Source organism: Sitodiplosis mosellana, unplaced genomic scaffold (genome assembly GCF_009176505.1).
Source record: "Sitodiplosis mosellana isolate CC-2019 unplaced genomic scaffold, AAFC_SMos_1.0 Smas_scaffold_6167, whole genome shotgun sequence".
Lineage (NCBI taxonomy): Eukaryota > Metazoa > Arthropoda > Insecta > Diptera > Cecidomyiidae > Sitodiplosis > Sitodiplosis mosellana.
The window spans coordinates 2,302,145-2,322,934 of NW_022601408.1; the positions used below are offsets into that span (position 1 = coordinate 2,302,145).

At 35.3% G+C, this 20,790-nt stretch overlaps 5 protein-coding genes across 18 annotated transcripts in view; 1 reads left to right on the forward strand and 4 right to left on the reverse strand.

Annotated features, from left to right (window-relative positions):
• LOC129575789 (potassium/sodium hyperpolarization-activated cyclic nucleotide-gated channel 2) overlaps nucleotides 1–1,712 on the reverse strand; it is a 50,465-nt gene extending 48,753 nt beyond the window's left edge. For 2 of the 7 annotated variants that reach the window (XM_055459840.1, XM_055459839.1), the window contains exon 1: nucleotides 847–1,712. Coding sequence is in view for 1 of the 7 variants with exons in the window: in XM_055459848.1 (XP_055315823.1) it covers nucleotides 847–873 (27 nt within the window). In the remaining 6 variants the exon portion in view is untranslated. The remainder of the gene's footprint in view (nucleotides 1–846) is intronic. The other 5 variants (XM_055459843.1, XM_055459842.1, XM_055459844.1 and 2 more) reach the window with 3 other exon arrangements.
• Nucleotides 1,713–6,382: 4,670 nt separating this feature from the next.
• Nucleotides 6,383–10,381, reverse strand: LOC129575792 (WD repeat-containing protein 48 homolog). Of its 2 annotated transcripts, XM_055459855.1 has the most exons (13): nucleotides 9,677–10,381; nucleotides 9,425–9,550; nucleotides 9,199–9,323; nucleotides 9,033–9,120; nucleotides 8,666–8,944; nucleotides 8,406–8,575; nucleotides 8,197–8,320; nucleotides 7,880–8,085; nucleotides 7,687–7,791; nucleotides 7,487–7,620; nucleotides 7,184–7,379; nucleotides 6,908–7,099; nucleotides 6,383–6,826 (listed from the first exon to the last, which is right to left on the reverse strand). In XM_055459855.1, exons 1-13 carry the CDS (start codon nucleotides 9,819–9,821, stop codon nucleotides 6,719–6,721), a joined length of 1,998 nt encoding a protein of 665 aa, XP_055315830.1. In that variant the 5' UTR covers nucleotides 9,822–10,381; the 3' UTR covers nucleotides 6,383–6,718. The 2 variants fall into 2 exon arrangements, with proteins under 2 accessions (XP_055315830.1, XP_055315829.1); XM_055459854.1 differs by having other exon boundaries at nucleotides 7,880–8,320; nucleotides 9,677–10,344.
• A 210-nt stretch (nucleotides 10,382–10,591) lies between these two features.
• Nucleotides 10,592–11,600, reverse strand: LOC129575428 (dynein light chain Tctex-type). The gene is made up of 4 exons (XM_055459043.1): nucleotides 11,406–11,600; nucleotides 11,104–11,269; nucleotides 10,933–11,021; nucleotides 10,592–10,803 (listed from the first exon to the last, which is right to left on the reverse strand). The coding sequence occupies exons 1-4, from the start codon at nucleotides 11,427–11,429 to the stop codon at nucleotides 10,744–10,746; spliced, it is 339 nt and encodes a 112-aa protein (XP_055315018.1). The 5' UTR covers nucleotides 11,430–11,600; the 3' UTR covers nucleotides 10,592–10,743.
• Nucleotides 11,601–13,970: 2,370 nt separating this feature from the next.
• On the forward strand, nucleotides 13,971–14,988 carry LOC129575427 (uncharacterized). Its single transcript, XM_055459042.1, has 3 exons — nucleotides 13,971–14,075; nucleotides 14,163–14,322; nucleotides 14,407–14,988. Exons 1-3 carry the CDS (start codon nucleotides 14,065–14,067, stop codon nucleotides 14,590–14,592), a joined length of 357 nt encoding a protein of 118 aa, XP_055315017.1. The 5' UTR covers nucleotides 13,971–14,064; the 3' UTR covers nucleotides 14,593–14,988.
• Nucleotides 14,989–15,867: 879 nt separating this feature from the next.
• The window catches only part of LOC129575424 (arfGAP with SH3 domain, ANK repeat and PH domain-containing protein), a 12,553-nt gene continuing 7,630 nt past the window's right edge, over nucleotides 15,868–20,790 (reverse strand). For all 7 annotated transcript variants that reach the window (XM_055459035.1, XM_055459028.1, XM_055459031.1 and 4 more), the window contains exons 4-12: nucleotides 20,505–20,650; nucleotides 20,142–20,396; nucleotides 19,932–20,017; nucleotides 19,683–19,845; nucleotides 19,323–19,590; nucleotides 17,397–19,220; nucleotides 17,262–17,308; nucleotides 17,026–17,184; nucleotides 15,868–16,817 (exon numbers count right to left, since the gene is read on the reverse strand). In XM_055459035.1, the coding sequence (XP_055315010.1) occupies nucleotides 16,620–16,817; nucleotides 17,026–17,184; nucleotides 17,262–17,308; nucleotides 17,397–19,220; nucleotides 19,323–19,590; nucleotides 19,683–19,845; nucleotides 19,932–20,017; nucleotides 20,142–20,396; nucleotides 20,505–20,650 (3,146 nt within the window). In that variant the 3' untranslated portion in view covers nucleotides 15,868–16,619. The remainder of the gene's footprint in view (nucleotides 16,818–17,025; nucleotides 17,185–17,261; nucleotides 17,309–17,396; nucleotides 19,221–19,322; nucleotides 19,591–19,682; nucleotides 19,846–19,931; nucleotides 20,018–20,141; nucleotides 20,397–20,504; nucleotides 20,651–20,790) is intronic.

Here is a 20,790-nt window from a genome sequence, read left to right on the forward strand (position 1 = left end):
TAATCATCTCACGGTCACCACCCTGAGCTAATTTCATCATCACATGCAAGCACATCACGCAGACACACGCACACATTCCATCATCAAACAAAAAAAAAAAAAATGTGTATTTACTGTACATTTTGCCGAATTCAACAGAATAAGAAGGGAAATAATAAACATCTAATTTTCAAATCCACAGCAACTTGTTATTTCTATGTCAAAATCAAAATGGAAAGAAGAGGAGAAAAAACTAGAGGAGCTTTTTGTACCGACAGGTGTATCGTTTATAACTCATTGTGTGCAGAAAATCAGCGTGATATTATGCAACATACAATTATGTATCATTTTTATTTTCAATAGCATTCTGCTGTCATTCCAATCACTAAAGACAAACAAAAAAAAAATAGAGTTTGTTGGATTCGAAGGGGGAAAGAGAGACAGAAAAGAGCAAAAATCATGCATTTGGGAGAATCGCATTCCATTTCGATTGCAAGTTTATGGTTTTCACGGGTGTTGACTGAACTTGTTTTTATTTGATTCTTTTTACATAATGAAAAATTGTTATTGCTTTTTTTTTTCGAGGTGGGGAGGGGGTTCCCTTTTGTGTGTCTAAATTCAAAAGGTAAGTCAGTCTTTGGAAATACTTTATGTATTGATCTAAATTAAAAAAAAAAAAATGGATCTAAAAGCAAATAGAGGTCATGGAAACAAATATACCATAATCTAAATGAAAAACTAAAGTGTATAAATATAGAGATTTTCGTTGTTCAAAAAACGAATGGATAAAAACAAATTTGACGAAAAAAATTATTTGTGGAAAAAACATTTGAAATCGGTTTTATTTGCTTTGCATTAATCACTTACGTTTTCTGTTTTGCCTGTGTTTATCATGAAAATGACTTTCTAATTTGACTCTGCTTCTAAAGGATTTGATTTGTATGTGTATATATATTTATATTTGTGTGCTGTTTTTTTGTTGTTGTTGTTCTATTTATGGTGGAGTTGGTTGTAATTTTGCTATAGATTTCTAATCGAAGTCAATTCCAGTTTTAAATCCGTTTCGTTTGCTCGATGAAGACAATTCAATTCGGCTGCTGCACACAAGCTCGCTTTTGTTGATTTTGTGTTGTTGTTGTTGTTGATTATTGGTATGGTTCTTATCATTGTCTTGATTGACTTCAAGTTTGGTTTTATAAATTTGCATTCTCTATGATTATTTACAGACGAATTATACTTTGTTTCTACTATTATTATTTTCTTCTTGTTTTGTTGTTGTGTTATTAGTTTATTTGTTTTATGCTAAATTTTATAATTCTAATTTTACATGCATTCCAATTCCAATTTCAGTTTCAGTTTCAGTTTTAGTTTCATTTCAATTTCATTCTGCGTGATGTTTCGTATTTGTTTTTCGTTTTGTTTGATGATAGAGCAAAAAAAAAAAGTCAAGTCAACGAATTCTTGAATCGATTTTCAAAATGTCTTCCAATTCGTTGGAATCAAAAAAATTATCGGAAAAAATCGATAAGATGTATTCATGATTTACGTAATAAATAAAACTACTAAGGAACCGAATCACTTGACAAAAAATGGAGCAGGAAAAACCATAAATAAATACACGCTCACTCTCTTTGTCGAAAGAAAGAGAGAGAGAGAGAGAGAGGGACAGAGGCAGACACACGAAGAATGAGAAAAGGAATATATGTATTTATATATGTTGGTCTCTGACTCTTTTCTGTTTCTTGTTTTTTTTTTTTTTTTACTTATAATAACTGTCCGATTTTAATGCACGATCGCGTCCGTATGATTTAATGCTTTTGTGTTTGGTTCAGAACGCGGGTTATCTGGTTGCTAGCGAAGCTGTTTTTATCACACCAATTTTAGCCTTGCTTAAGATAAGAACAAATAAAATTGCATCACTAAAATTGTGTTATCCTCATTGAATGATTATTATTGCTTGTTTTTTTCTTTTCTTTTTGGTTTTGTTATTTTTTTTGTTGTTTAATATTTCGTTTCGTTTGAAATGTTATATTTGCTTGATTTTCATTTGATTAGTTCGTTATTATGTAAGCCGCTTAAATTTTATGAGCATTTTAGATTCTTTACTCTTCTTCGAGCTTTTCTTCTATTTAAATTATTTTTTAATTTCTAAAACTAGTTAAATGTTCGTTTAATTTAGTTAATTTTATACTGTTATGTTTTGTTTTAAATTATTATATTTATTGGTTGGTTGGTTGGTTGGTTGGTTTGACATTTAAATAAAACCCAAAAATCGAAACGCAACGAATCAAAGCAAAACTAACACAGATCACGTTCGGGATATTTGTTATATCTGAAGAATTTTCGGTGTGATGCGCTACACTTTAACTTGGAATTTTGTCTTGTGTTTCAAATGAATGAAGTGGTCGTTTTTGGTTGTTTTTGTTGTTGTTGTTGTTGTTGCCGTTGTTGTGTAGATAGTTCAAATCCCGTGCTCACTCTCTCTCTCTCCTTGCTTGAATGTTCTTTCGTCTCTGTGGTTATATGTTCGTTTTCTAAATTCAGCCGTTTTTTTTTTGTTTCGCGTTTTGCTTGGTTTGGTTTTTTGTTTTTGAGTTTGTTTCAATTTTTTTTCTTGATAAAAATTCTCACGTTTTACTTGACAACAACAAAATGAAACAATCAAAATTAATGGACAAAAACTTTAACCGAAAAAATCAAAAAATGAGTATAGAACTAAACATTGTCTAAAATGAATAATACCTTTGGTTAAGGTATGCAGATATCAAATCAATTCCATTTCAGTTTCGGTCGATGGATAAGGCTACGAAAGTCATTTTTGTTATTTGCGTGCTCACCAAAAATTCGTCGTCTGTGTATATGAGGGGGAGATCTCGTGTGTCCTTTTTTTCATTGTATAAGTGGCATACGAAGCACCATGTGAGCGTGTATGCATTGTTCTATTGGATGGCATACACACTCTCTCGCTTCGAAATCATATGGAAAATGGGAGAAAATGTATGTGAGTCCTAAATGTTTTCCACATTCAACTCCGAAAATTTATGGAATGAAAAGTAAGAGTGTGATGGAGAAATTTCATTTTTGGATTCTGCGCCGATTGAGTATGCTACGGCCAGCCATCCAGTCAGCCTGAGAGTCAGAGCCACAGCTACAGTTACAGTTACAGTCACACCGAATGGCAATAGCAATAACAATCACAAACGCAATAATACCAGCAATAACCATATAGAACGGGCAAACATAGTAACACACAAAATACCACAACTACTTTGAGTGTGTGTATCTCTCTCTCTCTCTCTCTCCGCTTCATCGTTGTTGTCATTGTCGTCGGTTTTCATTGTGATTTCGAGAAAATAAACGAAAATGAAACAAGAAATCGCAAAACGGAATGGATTCGCCAAATGAAATTTTGTTTGGCTGTGTATAGTTTGGTCGGTTTCACTGTTTCACTGTTTCACTTTCGTTCCGATGGGGATCGAAATCCTAATAGTTGTGCGTGTATTGCATTGCAAGTGTATCTGTTCTGCAGCGCGCGTATCCCATTCTATGGCATCGTGTTATGTACTCGTGTCGCCTCGACGGAGATACACAGACATTGGAATTCGATGATATGGATTCATTTGGAATTGCAAAGATATTCAATCGAACTGGCTGCGTGTATTATGTATACCCTTTAGCCGTATGACTCTGGCAGCAGGAAATACGTTACAGTTTCCTTCTATCGCATGGATTGAGCTTTTCCGTTGCATGCAAGAATCTTTCTTCTCTCACTCACGCTATATTTCTATCTCACTCTCTCTTGCATGCACTCTTTCTCACTCTCACTCGCGCCATCAAGTCGGTACAATGTGTGCGAGCAACGTGTATGGTATATACAATACAGCCAGTGCATTATTGTAGTCAAGTGCATAGAACACCAAGACAAAGTCCCATGTGTTCGACTATTCGAATGTGTGCTGTGTATGCTGATGACGATATAACAGATCACGATAGTGGTGTGGTGGCCTGAACGTGTGCGGGCGCATGACTGTGTATGTTAACATGAATGAATGTATATGCTCGCAAGGGCGGCCTATATGTCAATCAATGATGAAACGAACATATGTGTTGTACGGTGCTGTACGGTGCTCTACAGTGTATACATCGAACAGAAAGGTATTTCCAGATAAATAGGCAATCAGCGAAATATCAAGTTTAAAATACAACTTAATTTCAGCCTGAATTCGTTGGATCGGTCAATGAAAAGAAGCAAACGTAACCGAATCATTAAGCACAATTTACATTTATCGAAGCTCATCTAATGCCAAAGCTTGCGTGAAATGTACACGCATTGCGTTCCCCTTGCAAGCTATTTTACGTTGTCTCTACCTCGTTCACATTTCTTTTTATTTCCACTTCCATAGCATTTTCTTTATTACAATTAGATAAATACAATGAAACGCAACGGCAACGCAGTCGAGAGGTAGAAATGAATGTCTCATGAACTTATGTAAGTCATGTAAGTCGTATAAATTAAAAATATTTTCTTTTTTCTTTATGTGGGGGTAACTTTTTCTTTCGTTTTTACCGTATTGAAATCGAAAGTGGCGCACACTCATAAGTTGTGTGACCTACGCCACAACTCAGCATAGATACAATAGTACGGCGTGTGTAAAAATGGCAACGGTGACAATAAGGTTGGCACTAACCGTTGCAATGTGGCCTCAGTTGTATCGTGTTACAATGTGTCCCTCGCACACACAGCCAAAGTACATTCATCGAGCCGAAACCGAAGTTTTCACATGATGAATAATCGAATGTTGTGAGAGAGGAAGAAAAAGAAGGAGAGCGAGAGAGTGTTCGAGGTGCTGTTTTGTCGGAGCCCTTACACTCGTTATTCGATATTCGATATTTTTTGAAGAAGAAATATCAAATAATCATATATTTAATGCGCCGTCTTGTATACTCGCAACAATAATATGGAATCGAATCGATCCGCATTCACATTCGCAGTAGCATTCAACAGCGATATTATGTCGATTTTCGCGTTGATGTTACATTATTGTATTTTCTTCTTTTTTTTTTTTGTCATTTAACCTATGAAAAATTAATTCGTCGGCCGTGTTCGTGTATGCTATGTTAATAATGTACTTGTACTTGTATCGATTAATATTTACTTTTATTACCACATTTGAACTTTATTCTTCATTAAAATTGCTATTTATGTGTAAGTGCGTTCGTTCACTACGCTCGCTCTTCATTAAAAGGTCCTCTTCATTAAAAGGTCCTCTTCATTGAATGCTTCAATGTTTAATCCCTCAATACCGTAAATGGCAGGTAGAATTTTGTGCGCGCATTTGTCGGAATGCCTGTGGAGTGCATTTCAAAAATGCACACGAAATTGCTTGCAATTGTCAATGATCTAAAAATGAAATGAGCAACATTTTTCCATTGTTCTTGAGAATGTAGCGATTATTAGGGGTTTTAGCATTAAATTGGCCTTGCACCTCTGAAACGGTCATGCAACATACAATTTCGACGAAGTATCCGAAGCAAGAATAAAGCAGAAAAAAAGAAGCAAGAAGGAAAATAATAACTCACTGGCTCCAAATAGTAGAAGTCGAATCAAACTAAACCAATTTTCCGATGAACATGTTACCACCAGAGTGAGTGCATAAATATATGATTGTTGTGTGTTCATATACTCAGCGTTATGGTAGGTAGGTTAGTAGATAGATAGTTGCAATAGATTTTTTGTATGACGATAGACTTTACACTCGTGACTCTCTATGTGGTATATCAGTTATTTTGGTGTCGAATCACGTGAATAGCAATGATTCAACTAGCAAAATAATTGCAGTCGATTGCCTTGTTTCTTCAGCTTACCCTTGAGAAGAATCCACTGTAATATAGTTATCATATCAATGACATCTCGATTGAGATCCAGCCACAGTAATTGTTCTTGTTTTCGTTGTTGTTGTTGTTGTTGTACATTCAATCGCAATTTCGTTCTTTTTCGCCTCTAAACCATAATCTATGCCGATCGACCGTCAAACTTTTCGACTGAAAAATCACACCACATTGGCAAAACTTTATTGAAACAATTTTGGTAACGATGAATGACTCTCCGAGGCATCTTTGACTGCTTTATACTGCCCCCAAAAAACAGCAATCTCATTTTAGTATACTTTAGAATCGAGGAACTTCGTTTTAAAGCGTTCAAGGTAACAATGAAAAACCGACTACAAGTCTCAACCAATGTGCATTTTTTACTTGCCGCTTGCCTTACAAGCCTTTGGATGATTAAATGAAACTTTTTCCGAAAACTTATTCACATAAGGCCTACCAATCATTCTCTGTCTGTTGTTTCCTCTCACCGTTTTGCACTCTCTGTTCTAATTTAAACAAATATTTGCGTTTCCCCTTTTCTTTTCGTACAAAAAAAAAATTGCAATCATTTGCATTTTATTTCATTTTTTTTTCATGCTTTTAAAGTTGACTTTTTCTAACCGATATATTTATGAAATAATGAATAGTTTATGAACTCTAACACAACATAATTCTTCGAGAAGCGAATCAATCATCAATCTGATGTTCTCATGTCTCTGCTTTGTTTGTCTATTTATTCTATTTTGTTTTTGTTTTATTTGACACCGATAATAGTACATGCATTTGAAAAATTGTGGTTATTTGGTGAATTTGATTAGATATTTCGAAATAACATGCGACTTCGTTTATTCCACTTTCCATCGCAGCGATCTTAGCTGTAGTTGAAATTCGGTTTTGTTTTATAATGAAATGTTAAATCAGCCGATTGCTTCCAAATGAAATGTCGCACAGTTCTCAGGTCTAGCAGGGGATCAAGCAACTGAAATGAGTAAAGCAATTTGTGTGGTTGGATTTTAGCCGATTAAATCGCTCAAATATTCTGTTTGCGTTTAATACTTACGACATTGTTGCAATAAAGTTCAATTTTATCTTCGGGTGGTATTTGTGAACCCTCTGAACTGTTGTCATTCTGATTCGATTGTGAATTATTACTAATCATTGTATTCACACCAGATTCCGAGCCCAGTATTTTGTCCAATACATGCTCGCACACTTTACGGCATTGTAAGAATTCATTCGCCACAAGACGATCCTATTGATAAAACAAACATTAATATTCAATTTAAAGTGAACATACCATTTGCATCATCACATGCAATTCAACCGGATAAATTACCTTCTTCATTCGGTCTTGTTTCACCATTTGCGGATGTGGAAGTAAATAAAATGGAATTTTTACAAATTTTGGAATAGTTTTCTCAACGACGATATCAGTAACCCAAGATGGGACCGTTTCATGAAGCAAAGATGATTCATTTTCACCGGCTGCATCTCGAACCAGCAGTCGACAAACCGTTCGACCACCAACCTCACTGTAATTTTTTATATGTGAAAATTATTTAGACGTTCAGTTAAGTCACCAGTCGAATCTTCTCGATGTTCAACTCATTCAGATGGACTAAAATAGAGAAATAACTACCTGAAAATGACTGGTGTATGTTTTGGTACCGAGAAATATTCATTTCCTTTGATCACTTCATCGTTTGATGTGTGCGTATGAGTCAATGGCCAATGTTCTAATAGAGCCTGTAGCAAAAGGCTTCCGTAATTAATCTAAACGGAAAGAAATCATATTTAGTTTTTCACAACATATGTGTGTTTGATGAGCGATTCGCATACTTTTAAGTCTGATCCAGCCTCTGCATGTTCGGGCAAACCGGCTTCAGCTGAGACCCATGCACAGAAGCAATCCACTTCGTCAGTGCCAAGAACAATGGTCGGCATCTGTGTCAACAAATTAAATGGATAACATTTTTATTTTACATTCGACAATTTTTCAACAATGAAATTTTTCCGGAGTAATGATACATACGCCAGTTTTTAAATCGACCGTAAACCAATTAGGGATGAAAACCTTTTGGTTGTGTTGCTTGAGTTCGTTGTCAAAATTGACTTGTCCTAGATCTTTGACTTTTGTTACTTTCAGTACATCATAAATTGCTACATTGTTATCCGTATCCTTTGTTAGAATGTGTCGTTTGTCGTTTAGCACGGCGTATTTTTTTATGGCCGCCCCACCTGAAACCATTTTAATCGAGGCGATTTTTTTTTTGTTATCGTATAGGTATTCTTCATTCATTCGCGGAATGAGCGTAAAATGAATGTGTACTTTTTTTAAAATGATATTACCTTTAATACATGCAATTTCATTGTCTTTATTATTCGACGTATTTCCATCATTAATTATATTGTAGTTAGAACGGTCGTACCGCGGCAGTTTCCAAAATTTTATATCCGAATTCCAAGTGGTCGCCTGTTAACGCATTCAAAATCAAATTAAATCCATTTATTGATTGATTGATTAATGGAAACACTATGAAAAATATGCCTATACTCACCCAAATGCCAGTCTGATCAATATTATAGCAGAGACTCAGCACCGGCGCCGATTCTTCACAAACTAAAACACTATTGGTAGGATTTCTTAATTCAGTCATAAAAATCTTTTTATCACGGCTGCCCGAAATCACATGTGAAAAATTTTCGGTAACTAACAACGCCCAAACGCCTGTAAATTCATAAAGCAATGAATTCAATAAAATGATCGTAAAAATCTTTGTCTTCACTTATCAATTTTGTAGACGAAAAATGTGTGTACCTTCAGAATGTATTTGAATCGTTTGAATACATTGTTGTTGAGCAACGCTCCAGATTTTAATCGTACCATCGGAACTGCCTGAAATGATTTGAGTACCATCGCTAGACACGACAAGCGCTTTCACATTTTCGGAATGTCCTTTCAGTTTCATAATGCGATTACATGTTCTAGGATCCCATATTCGTAGGGCATTCTCCGTGGATCCACTGACAATTATTGACCCGGATGGGTTCATAGCTAAGCTGTATATTGAATCTTTGGAACCGGCTAAATTCGATGCTGGGAAATTTGAAGAAAAAAATGTTGAAATGGTTTTTCGACGAATGGACAAAAATGATGAGATATCAAAAGTTCATTCTTCACTCACTCGTCACTGTGTTGTTACTCGCAGTGAGTGCGGTTAACGTATTTACATCCCACAAGTAAATGGCTTTATCTAATCCAGCACTCGCAACCTATAACCAGAGCCAAAATCAAATTAGTTCAAGTGTTTGATTGTATTTACGAATTTGAAAAAAGCTCATTCAATTTACCTGCTCCCTATCCTTTGCGTATGCTAACGCCTGTACATAATCTCTGTGCGTTCGTAGCGTTGACATGCAAAATCCTTTGTGGGCATTCCAAACTTTAACAGTTGTATCACAACTTGCGCTAATTACTGTGCAAATAAAATGCCAAAAGAAACAGGAAAAAATGGCGATAAGATCTTAGTTGGGTTTAATAAGTGACATGGGAATGTAAATATTAATGGATGCCTACAGTTTCTACCGCCGCAACACAGCACAATGTCGTTGACCCAGTCATTGTGATGTTCCATACTTTGTATGTAACAGTCCTGTGTATTACTTTGATTTGAGTTCCATACTCGGATTATCGCATCCCGTCCTTGAAACGCAAAAGAAAAACGAAACACAATTGATGAATGAAAAAAAAAAAAAGGATCAGTGAAAACCGTTTTACAGACGGAATATATCACCGAATATGTGTTTTATGACATTTCTCAGAACTCACCAGCAGAATACAGTCGGCCGTTGTTTTGGTCCAGCTGAAGTGCATTCACACCATTTCGATGTCGTTTTTCTTCTGCATCTCGTATTACGAATGACACCTGCATCTTTTTTCTAGCGATTTGGCTACTTTTATTTGTCATCATCATGCTATTGGCAAATGTGTATTGTATTGTTGCGCGTATACGGAATTCGTTCTGAATATTCTTACACAATTTTAAACTATTTTAAAACATAAACTTATTAGCCTACAATTCATTGACGAAAATGCAATAAAAATCTCAACATTTTTACAAAACTTAAAAAATTCAATCGAAATAAAATGAAAATAGCTGCGAAACAGTGCAAAATTAAGTAGCTTCCAACTGAATTTGTTTCTTTTTTCTGCAATTCGTTTCAGAGTGTTAATACGTCTGAAGTGTTGTATTTCCAATCAAACAACGACACATAAACAATTCATCCAATCGAGTACAGAAATGGTCCGAAGCTTGATTATAACATAAAACAAATGCAGTGTTCATGTGTGTCGCTATTTTAAAACAGTTCACATTGAAAACAACATTTGGAATCGACCGAAATAAAAAAAATTGTTTATACACTACAAATTGCTCGATTGAAACACACAATTTTTTTTATCATCATCGGTATGGATGTCAATGTATTTGTATGCGTGACGGAACGAAATGTCACTGCATACACCGTATTCTCCAGAAGAGAGAACCACAATTATTCAGCGCGCACACATACACATCAACCTTACCCGATGCAATTCCGATGGTGTTTAATTTTGACAGAGACATTCCATTGATCGGCCCCACTCAAAAATATCTCGTCGGAAACTCCAATATGACTCGATGATGGTTTTTCTCCCTTTTTCGTTTTTCTTTAAATTTGAAAATTAAAAAATGCCCACGAATAATTCGTCTTTTGCAATCAATTTATTTCTTTCATAAAAATTACATGTTATTCCGATTTTAGTCTAACTTAAATTTGATTTGCCCAACTGGAAATTAAATAAACAATTAAAGCCGTTTACTTGAAGGTTAATTCGGCTGAAGAAGAAAAATAGTCTTAAATAGCCAGGCCAAAGACGGACACTATGCAGTACATCGTCTTGTTTTCCCAACGAACCTGGAATCAAAAAAAAAAAAAAAACAAATCACACATAACAGATAAAAAGAATACAGCATCTCCAAGGACAGATGGAATTGGCTTTTGGCCAACAAGTGAAAAATGCGTTTCAATTTTTCTTGCACTCACCGTACAAGATCCATCCGTTTCGTTGTTCCAATAACATGAGCTAGCTGTATGCAAGCCGGCACCATTCTTCTGCATAATCATGCATGTCACTGAGAATCGATCGCAAAAAAAAACATATGAGTAAATTTAAATTAGCGACAATATGACTCTCGATGAAGAATTCCCTCTTACCAATGTATTTGTATGGTTTTTGGAGTTTTGTCAAGACACCTAGGCAATTGTCTACAACGGTTTTGGTCCAATGGTTTACTTTATCATGTTGATATGCATTTCCACCAATTGTGTTTTCGATGGCTTCTTTGATTATTTTACTCACATCGTCTACGACGAATTGATTCTGTACGAGAAAAAAGACAAAACAACAAAACCAAATTGAAACAATGGTATATACTCAGTTATACAACAACAACTGCATAAACAATGATGTGTGTTGTCAACTAGCAACCAACACCAAACACAAACGAAACACTTACCTCATCTTTCATGTCATCAATCATAGTTTCGTTCGATTAAATTCTATTTCCCAATCCAGATAATTTCAAAGCTAAATATTCTTAAATACACCAGATTGATTCTCGAAATGAATCAAATTTAAACAGTAAATTTGTTGTTTATTGCGTTAGCGTTAAAAAAAAATTCAACAACACACCAAGTCGACAATAATAATTTCGATAGAAAAACGCTATGAGAGTTGACTACAAATGAAAGTGGATGGATGATTCAAGTCTTTTGACATTCAATTCAGCAGTCTATTTGTATGTAACTACGGCAACAATAATATATTCAGAAAGCCCTCTAACGCCATTCAGAGCAACTATTCGGCTTTTCAAACAAACTACTGCCAGTATTAATATAAACGTCAGTCTTTTCACACACACACACACGCGTGGTTTCATTTAGCAGAAAAACACTTCAAATATTTGAAATTTCTTTTGTTTCACGACGAAGGTAACTTTGACGACGCTTCACAACCGCTTCTAATTGATAATACATGAAATACTGTTGCATATAACGTAAATTTCTGACATTTTGAATATTTATCTGTTTTCTGAGTGATCATTTATTTATTCTCGAATTCTTGAATAGATTACTGTTGAGGTGCGTTCCAAAATGGGTGATAGCTGCGGATTAGTTGAAGACCAATACAAGAAGACAGTTCGTAAGAAGCGGATCAGAGCTCCGAGCACATTGGATCCCAATTCAATCAAAAAACGACTACGAGGATACCAAATCAAGATAACTCTCCTGGATTTAAATGATGATTGTTTGCTAACTATCTTCCAGAATTTAAAATTAACTGAACTATGCCATGTAGCAAATGTGTGTAAACGTTTTGGCCCACTCGCAGAGAGTGCATTTTGTCACAAGGTCAGGGGTCGTTTTTCTTTTAATTGCTACTTTGACTTAAGAAGAAACTCAAGGACAGACATAAGGCGTATATTCTATAAATTCGGTCACTTTCTTTCATACGTTTACATAACAGGAGATAAACTTGGGTCAGACATACTCGAGCATTCTACAAACATAATGAAATTACGGCTGAGCCGTCTAATTATTGATTGTAAAACATTTCAAGCGATCCGATTATCCGAGCGATTAACAGAGCTCACACTTTATTTTTGCAGATACAATAACGTTATCGATAAACACGATGATATATCAAGGGATTCGTCGAAAGTTCTTCACCAAACCAATTCAGCATTGGTAAAACTTGAATTTTTTCTTACGTTACCACCGTTAAATAACTTCATTGAGTTACTTCGATTCAATCAACAATTACGGTGGCTCGAACTATCTGATGTTGATGTCACACATAAATTTATTTCTTGCATTTCAAAATATGCAAAACAATTAACAAGTTTAGTTCTTCATATTGAAGATAAGAATTCCTTGTACACTAAAACACTTGAAAAGATGAGAAATTTGAAAAACCTGACATATTTGGAAATTTTTGGCAGAATTTGCGGCTTAAAGAGTGCTAAACCTATATTGGATGACCTCCAAAGAAATAATGTCAGCATACCGGAGTTGACACTAGACGGTTTTACGTTCAACTCAACAGCTATTAGAGGTCTTTCCAGGCTAAAATCGCTCCGAGTCGTAAAATTGCGAGGGAGTATTGCTTGTTTGGACACTGAATTTGTGACGTTGGTGAATTCATTACCATTCCTCACCAAACTAATACTTTGTTTTTATTGTGCGAGACGTGGATTTCATGACGTTAGCATAAACACACTGAAGAATATTGTTGAATTCGGCAAGCAACTCATCTATATTGACTTGATGCATGTTCAACAAACTCGGATCAATGAGGAAAGCTATTCAGAGTTACTCGAGGCAGTCAAAAGTAACGGCAGAAAAGAAAGACTTTTAATTAAAATTGTTGGCTGTAAATTTACAACTATCTTTGATGTTTCGAACGACATTCAAAAGAATAATCAGATGTATCTGAAAATTGCTTACAGCATCAGTTCCAAATGCCCCTGCGAAAGATGCAAATCCATCAGAATGGGCTATTTTAAAAATCGTACGCATAAAATATAAACGAACACTCGAATACTTTTAGTTTTCTTTTTTTTTTTTTTTACATTCATTAAAGACCTATAACAATTTCGAGTGGTTTACATTTGCGCTAGGGGGAAAAATGAATTTTTTTCATCTTCACACGCATCAAGTACAACTTACAATTAAAAGTATTCATTGTGAACGACAAATGAATATTACTGAATGTACATAGATATTTCAAAATGGAAGAAATGTTTTTCGTCTAAAAGGTGTCCATATTTTTTTGGGTGAAAATCGTCTAAAGAATTGATAAAACCATCTAATTTGAATATCCAATTTTTTTGGTAAAAATCATCTAAAGATATTGGAAAAACGTCTAAAGAATTTGTAATAATTTCGATAGGAAAACGCTAACAGAGTTGACAACAAATGAAAGTGGATGGATGATTCAAGTCTTTTGACATTCAATTTAACAGTCTATTTTGTATGTAACTACGGTAACTGTAACGTATTCAGAAAGCCCTCTAACGCCATTCACAGCAACTATTTGGCTTGTGTCAAAACGAATCTTTCAACTTCTTTGAAATTACATAAGTTGTGTGTGTTGCACGTCCAATTGTTTTCATAATGGTTCTGAAGTGAATAATTTCTCTTTTATTGAATTTTTCTCATCATATTTTCAATTCGATGAATTTCGAATTAAATGTTTTTGTTTTTTCGCATAGATTTGCATTCAAGGTTGTAATTGCATCGACTGCAGTTTATTGGACAAATCAATTGGAAGTGTGGTCACAGCTGAGCCGAAAAGAACGTGCATATGATAAATTGATTGCTTGTGCAAAGGCATACATCGCTAAAAATACACCAGACTCACTGAAATTGAAGGTAAATATTTTTTGACAATTTTTTTTTTCTCATTTAACAACAATATTCGAAAAAAATCCAAGCTATTAATGATTTTTTGTGCAGGTACAAAAAGTGCAGGATGATAAATTGTTGCTTTGCGCTACGACCAATTACTACTACAATCAAGGTGTGATAAGCACGTTCGAGGCCCTTTCCAATTTACCAAAAACTGTTGGCGGATTATACGATCAAGCCGTCGCTAAATTGAACTCTGCCGCACAGACACCGGACACAAAACCAGCTAAATGAATATAGAATGGAACAAATTAATACAAATTCGAAATCGGGTCAACATTATTGAATTAGGCTTAGTTGTTTACGTGATTGAATGAATTCCTCAAGATATTGTTTTAATGAGAAATTTCATCTGGCCGTAATCATTTTTTTTGTTGTAAATATCTGAAGTATACAAGTGTGATTTTGAAATCCAGGATGCAAGATGAAACAGATCCAGAGAAGATTTCCAACAGAGAGAAATAAAAGTATAATTTCAATATTACAAAAATATCGATAAAATGACGGAAATAAATGAAAATGGAAGAGAAAAATGTTTGTTTTCAATGAGAACATTTTTTTTTATTTATTTTCTTTTACTCTTTGTTTTACAACGTATCAATAAATGGCAACTGCTTTTTTTATTTAATATTTTACATATTTGATTGAGTGTTCAAGACCTGCTATTCTTTTTCATTTTTTTTTTCTCACTTTCATTCGTGCGCTATTGTCATGAAATATTTTTGTCTGATTTTGTCTAATGTGAACCAAAAAAAAAAAAAAAACCCAACTGACAACTACTAATTGGTGGCTAAAAATCGATTCGATAAATTTGCACCGAGAGTGATGACCTGCATTTAATTTGATGCATCTATTATTTGATTTGCAAGTATATTTCGGGTATGATATACCAATTGATGTCTCGTTCACATACATACTATTTGTGTTTGTTTAATAAATGTTTTGTTATGGATTTTCTTCTTTTAATTTTAACATTACACATTTGCATAGAGTATTTCACAATCTAAACACATATATTTTGTCTATAGTCGAGTGTTTTGTTTTTGTGTCATTTCCATTTGTCTTTTTTCCGTTCAATTTTTTTTTTCAATCCATTCTCTAAATTGGTAGAATTTGTCCATATACACATTCGTGGAAGAATATCATAGTTGTGCAATAAATTGTGTTCATTCGTTTTGGTTTTGTTTTCTGTTTTTTTTTTTGTGCACTTATCCACCAATGAATTCTCTCTAAAAAAACTTTTTTCATATGATTTTTGTTTTTGTAACTTTTCATTTTGGAATTGTAGTTTTATTATTAAATTTTTTTTTTGGTTGCAACAGAAGATAAAGAAACACGAATTTTGTTTCTTCGTTAAAAAAAAAATAACAATCGTCGGTTTAACCAGGAGAGAGAAAAAAGAACAAACTAACGAGAAAATATTGACAAAAAAATATAATTAAAAATACTGACATTGAGAAACGATACTGAAATGTTCCTCCACACAAACAAACACTCGAATACTTTTAGTTTTCTTTTTTGTTTACATCCATTAAAGACTTATAACAATTTCGAGTAAAATGGCTTTAAATTTCCTTTGATTGTGTTTTTCTTGTCTATCTTTCTTCAAATCAGTGTTGTATATTTCATTTGGTAGAGAAGAAAATGACGACTTGTTTGCTCTTTATTTTATTGAGAATTTTTTTTGTAATGGGATTGGTTCCTTTCGTAAATTGGTTTACGTTCAAAAGAAAAAATATCATAACAATTGCGTAATTCACATTTGTTTTCTCCTTTTTTGTGTTATTTTTTTTTTTCATCTTGTTTTAAATAAATTAATCAATGAACAGTATTTATAAATAAAAAAATAAAAGTACAAAAGATATACATTGTTGTTTGTTGATATTTATAGGCCAAAGATGATGGCTGCAAATACCGTTAATAATCGTTCTGATCGCATCGGCATTCGCAACACATTCTCAAGCCAAAATGTTGTTGATGTTTTTCTCTATCTCTTTTTATAATTGCATTTCATAAAAAGGATAATAATCATAATCATAATAGTAATCTAGTGCGATGCATATTAATACATAAAATTGGTTGATTGTAACATTTAGCATGGTTTGTGTTGTGGTTTTCTTTTTCGTTTTCGCAATGAATTTTCGATTCAGAGCCATGTATTTTTATGGTCTTTTTATTCTTCCATCCACTTGAAATACGACTAAATCCATCATCAAGATGCTTAGTTTTCATTTGTTTTATACATAAATATATCTGAGTGTTTATTCGGGCAACATTTGAACAAAACTAACAGGGAACATGCCACGGCGTGAAGTTCCTTCAATTTCACCGTACATCCAATTTTCATCGTCGGTTCGTTCGTTTAGTACAACGATTATATCATTCTCTTTAAATTCGAGCTCGTCCTCATTGTCTGCCGAACAGTCGTATAGTGCCCTGCATCGACGCCGTTTCCGCAACTGTGAAACAATTGATAACAAAATGTTTATTATGGGAATAACTTTTTATATGAAACAAACAAATAACGTTTTAAATTCATTTGGATAATTGAAAGAACAGCAAAATCATATTGAAAATAATGAAAAAGAATTTTTTCAACAACAAGATAGCCGTTTTGAAATGTATAAAATTTCAGTCGGTAAATTATTATAAAATGTTTATGCTTACATAGCCATAGTTATCGCCAGAATTATGGTCTCGCGAAACCGTATTGCCTGGCGACAAATCAATACTGATTGAATTCGACGAAGCGTTCAATATGCCAGAACTCTCGAAACCATTATTTGAGTAATCCATGTCACCACTGTCGCTGTAGTAACTCTTTTCCTACAATTTAATCAGTTTTGAATGAGTTAAAATGGACTTTTTTTTTATCGTTTCACATTTTTTTCAATCTAACTTACGCTATATTCTGTGCCATAGTCCATATCACCATGGTTTATGTCTCTTCCTGGAAAATAAATTTGTAAATGTTGAAAGAAAAATTAGCAGCTGGGTTTTTTTTCTTCGTAAAATTCAATATTGAAAATAATGCAAACCATTATTTGATGATGGTGTTGTCGCTGAATTCGGTGGCGGTCCAGGTGGTGGTAATTTGGGTCTTATCACATTCTTGTCCACTGGTTTTAGAATCGGAATTTCGCAGCTAGACGGGAGCACAAGTTTAGCACCAGCCAAATGCAAATTTCGACCGATCGATTCTCCACTGAGCGATCGCTTGTGACCAAATGTCGTAAACTCACTCGGCTGTTGTCTGTCTGAGTATTTCTGTTGTCTGTCATACTTATCAGGCGTTTCGATTTCCGCCTCAAACGGTAGCGGCTCATAAATTTTGTTGCTAAAGTGCAAGTCAAGTGATTGTTTGGCATCTGAGTTGCGCACATGCGGCAATGTGCTGTATGTGTCACATTGATTTTTGTTCATGTTACGAGTTTCTTTGGCATCGACACTTTGACTGTGCCTTGGCGCATGCGGCAGTGTGCTGTATATTGTTTGATTGGGTGGTATCGGAGCGGTGCGCTTTTCCATTTTCGATGAGCTCAACGATTTGCGATTTGATAAATTCGTGGCTTGCGCATAATTTTTTGTGATGTTTGACATTGAGCCGGGCGACAAACGGCCTTGCTGTGGAAATAGATTCTGTTGCTTTGGACTGGTACCGGATTGAGTGTATGTGGCCGACAATTGATTCGACATTTGGCGTTGCAATTGATTTGATACGGCATTCGGACTAGATCCACTTTGAATGGAATCACATGTTGATGAACGAGATCGAATTGCAACCGGTGATTCACCGCCCGCGTAGCTCGGTGGACGTGATCGTTTCTTTTCATCGACTACGGTATCATCGTCCGAGAAATCGGTCGAACCGTCATCATGTGGTAGATTCCAATCGGTGTTGATGTGATCAAAAGCGCCTTTTTGTCTCCGGATTGCACATTCAATGAGCTCACGGCACGCATCATAACCCATTTCCTTTGTTATGGCCAATGCCGTTTTTCCCTGTTCATTTTTCAGCTCAAAATCAGCACCCGATCGCAGCAACAATTTCATACACTCTTGTCGATCGTGTAATGCACACAAATGCAATGCCGTCATTTTGCCCGGCACATCAGGCATATTTGTGATATTGGTCGCCTTGTTCAAACCTTGCGACGGCATATTTTGAATCAGAAAATCAACGATATGCAACGTTGAGCCCATTTCACGTAGAACAGCCAGATGCAGAGCAGTCTCCCCGACCCGAGATGTTGGTAACACAGCGGTTAGATCAGCTCCTTCAGCCCACACTTGAAGTAACTGGCTCAAGTCGGCATTCAATATCGATTGCTCCAGTTCGTTTCGCAAATCGCAATCATTCGAACAGGTTCGCATGACGTAACGTTTTGCTACATACTTTGCGCGAATGAAATCGTATCGCTCCTCCATGGAACTGTCGGGATCAAGTTTAACATTTCCAATGGTTGCCTCCATCACATCGTTCAGCGTACTATTCCCCATCGCCCGCGCAATCAGCAAATTTGCCGTGGTGATATTATCTAGTGTTAGGCTTTGTATACGCGAATGATGCACACCCAAATCCCGATGGATACCCGAACACTGAATACACACCAAAACGCCAAAATTTAAACTAATCCATGAGACATCATTCTTTGAACCACAATCACAACACTGATCGTTTCCTGGTAAATTTTCCACATATCTGATGAGTGTCTTCTGCAATTCAACTAGACTCGGTGATATCTGCGGATTCGTATGCTGGAACGTTTTCGTCAATGCTTTCTCCTTACAATTTATCAATACGGCTATCCATGATTTTTGATCCAATTCATCTTCCGCTTGAAAGTGATATGGACGATTGTCTATGTGATGAAAAAAAAAAATTGGTTTTCGATTAGTTTATTTCATGCAGCATCAGCTGAATTAATTACGACACATTTCATATTGTCTACTATCAGACTTACAGCTTATCAGATCAAAGCTTCGCTTATCATCGGCAACTGGTTTTATTTGGCACGTTAGAAGATTAACTCGAGTCGGTGCTTTTGATTCGTCGGCATGATAAATATCTAGGAATCCATCAGCAGTAACACGACATCGTCGCTTTTGCCATACCCGTCTCACTTTACCCTCGCTCTTCTTCAGCAAGTGTCCTGATTTTGTGATGCCGTGATTTTTATCACCCTGCAGCTGATGCAATGAATATCCGGTGCCCTTTTCCGTTGATAAATTCTATTAACAACGACAAAATTGATATTAAACGAAAATCGAACATTTTTCACCATTCATTTTGTTTTTCTTCAATGCTAGTTCAATTAACGAACCTCAACTCGATCGAAATCCGGTGCACTTCGCAGCAACGTTCGTAGTTCGCATAGTTTTCGCCGTTCGTCGTCCTGCTTTTGTTTGATATTTTGTAACTTTGCGCTTAAATCATGGATATAAGTACCAAAGTGTGCTATTGTTTTCAAACCGTCTTTAAAATAGCTACAGGGAGAGATGGAAAGTGAGATAGAGCAAACTGAATTGATGAGGAAGTTTCATTGAGAGAGAAGGAGCTAATAAAAACTTACTTATTTTGTGCATGGTAGAATTCAACGAGATGCTGCAGCAGCTCAATACCTTTTTTAGTTTTAATGTCATTATATTTGATTAAATACTGCGGAAAAAAAAGGGAGAGTAGATCGAAATGTTCCAATTAAATTAATCAAACTTGAAAATGGTTTTTAGCGAACATTAAAATTGTTGCGCACAGTGTCAAGTACATTGTCGAAATACAATACCTCACACATCTGCAACTGAAAAAGTTTCCGTTCTTTTTCCATTTCATCGGCAATTTCCGCTGGATTCACTTCGCTGCGTATCATGCCAACTTCTTTAGCTTGCGATTTTTTCTCCTTTTCAATTTTCATATACTTGGACTCATAATCTTTGGCAGCTTTATCAAACGGACGCTTGAGTTCACCTTTGACACCACGCAGTTCCGACTTTAACAGCGTATCAACCGGAAACATTATGATATTGCTAATATTTTGCATCTATTGCAATGAATGCAGAAATCAGAAAGAGAGACAGAAAGAGAGAAAGAGCCTTAATATGTCTTCATCCAAATGGCAATGCAATGCAATGCAATGCAGTCGACTTACCAATGTTTTCATTAATGCACTCAATTCTTTGGTGACAACGGAAAACTTAAGAAAAGCAGCACCAATATCCGGCTCTTCTTTTGATAACGCTGCACTTCCAAGCCGTTCTAACGACCGCACCAAGCACATCTCGTTGTCTACATGAGCTACAAAATTCATACGGTACAAACAACCAAGCATTTATATCAAATTGAATAATTCAAGTGTCTAGCATACATGTGATGTCGTATGCGAGAGAAAGAGAGAGAGAGAGAGAGAGAGAGAGAGAGAGAGAGAGAGAGAGAGA

What these genes read in the sequence shown, in the direction of transcription:
- LOC129575792 (XM_055459854.1), bottom strand. Translation starts at nt 9,821, where the DNA reads ATGATGATGACAAATAAAAGTAGCCAAATCGCTAGAAAAAAGATGCAG. An exon ending in CGGCCGACTGTATTCTGCTG is followed by an intron (nt 9,551 to 9,676) that starts GTGAGTTCTGAG and finishes TTGCGTTTCAAG; the next exon opens with GACGGGATGCGATAATCCGA. An exon ending in GAGTAACAACACAGTGACGA is followed by an intron (nt 8,945 to 9,032) that starts GTGAGTGAAGAA and finishes CAAATTTCCCAG; the next exon opens with CATCGAATTTAGCCGGTTCC.
- LOC129575428 (XM_055459043.1), bottom strand. Translation starts at nt 11,429, where the DNA reads ATGATTGATGACATGAAAGATGAG. An exon ending in AAAACCATACAAATACATTG is followed by an intron (nt 11,022 to 11,103) that starts GTAAGAGGGAAT and finishes ATCGATTCTCAG; the next exon opens with TGACATGCATGATTATGCAG. An exon ending in AAACGGATGGATCTTGTACG is followed by an intron (nt 10,804 to 10,932) that starts GTGAGTGCAAGA and finishes TTTTGATTCCAG; the next exon opens with GTTCGTTGGGAAAACAAGAC.
- LOC129575427 (XM_055459042.1), top strand. An exon ending in CAGACTCACTGAAATTGAAG is followed by an intron (nt 14,323 to 14,406) that starts GTAAATATTTTT and finishes TTTTTTGTGCAG; the next exon opens with GTACAAAAAGTGCAGGATGA.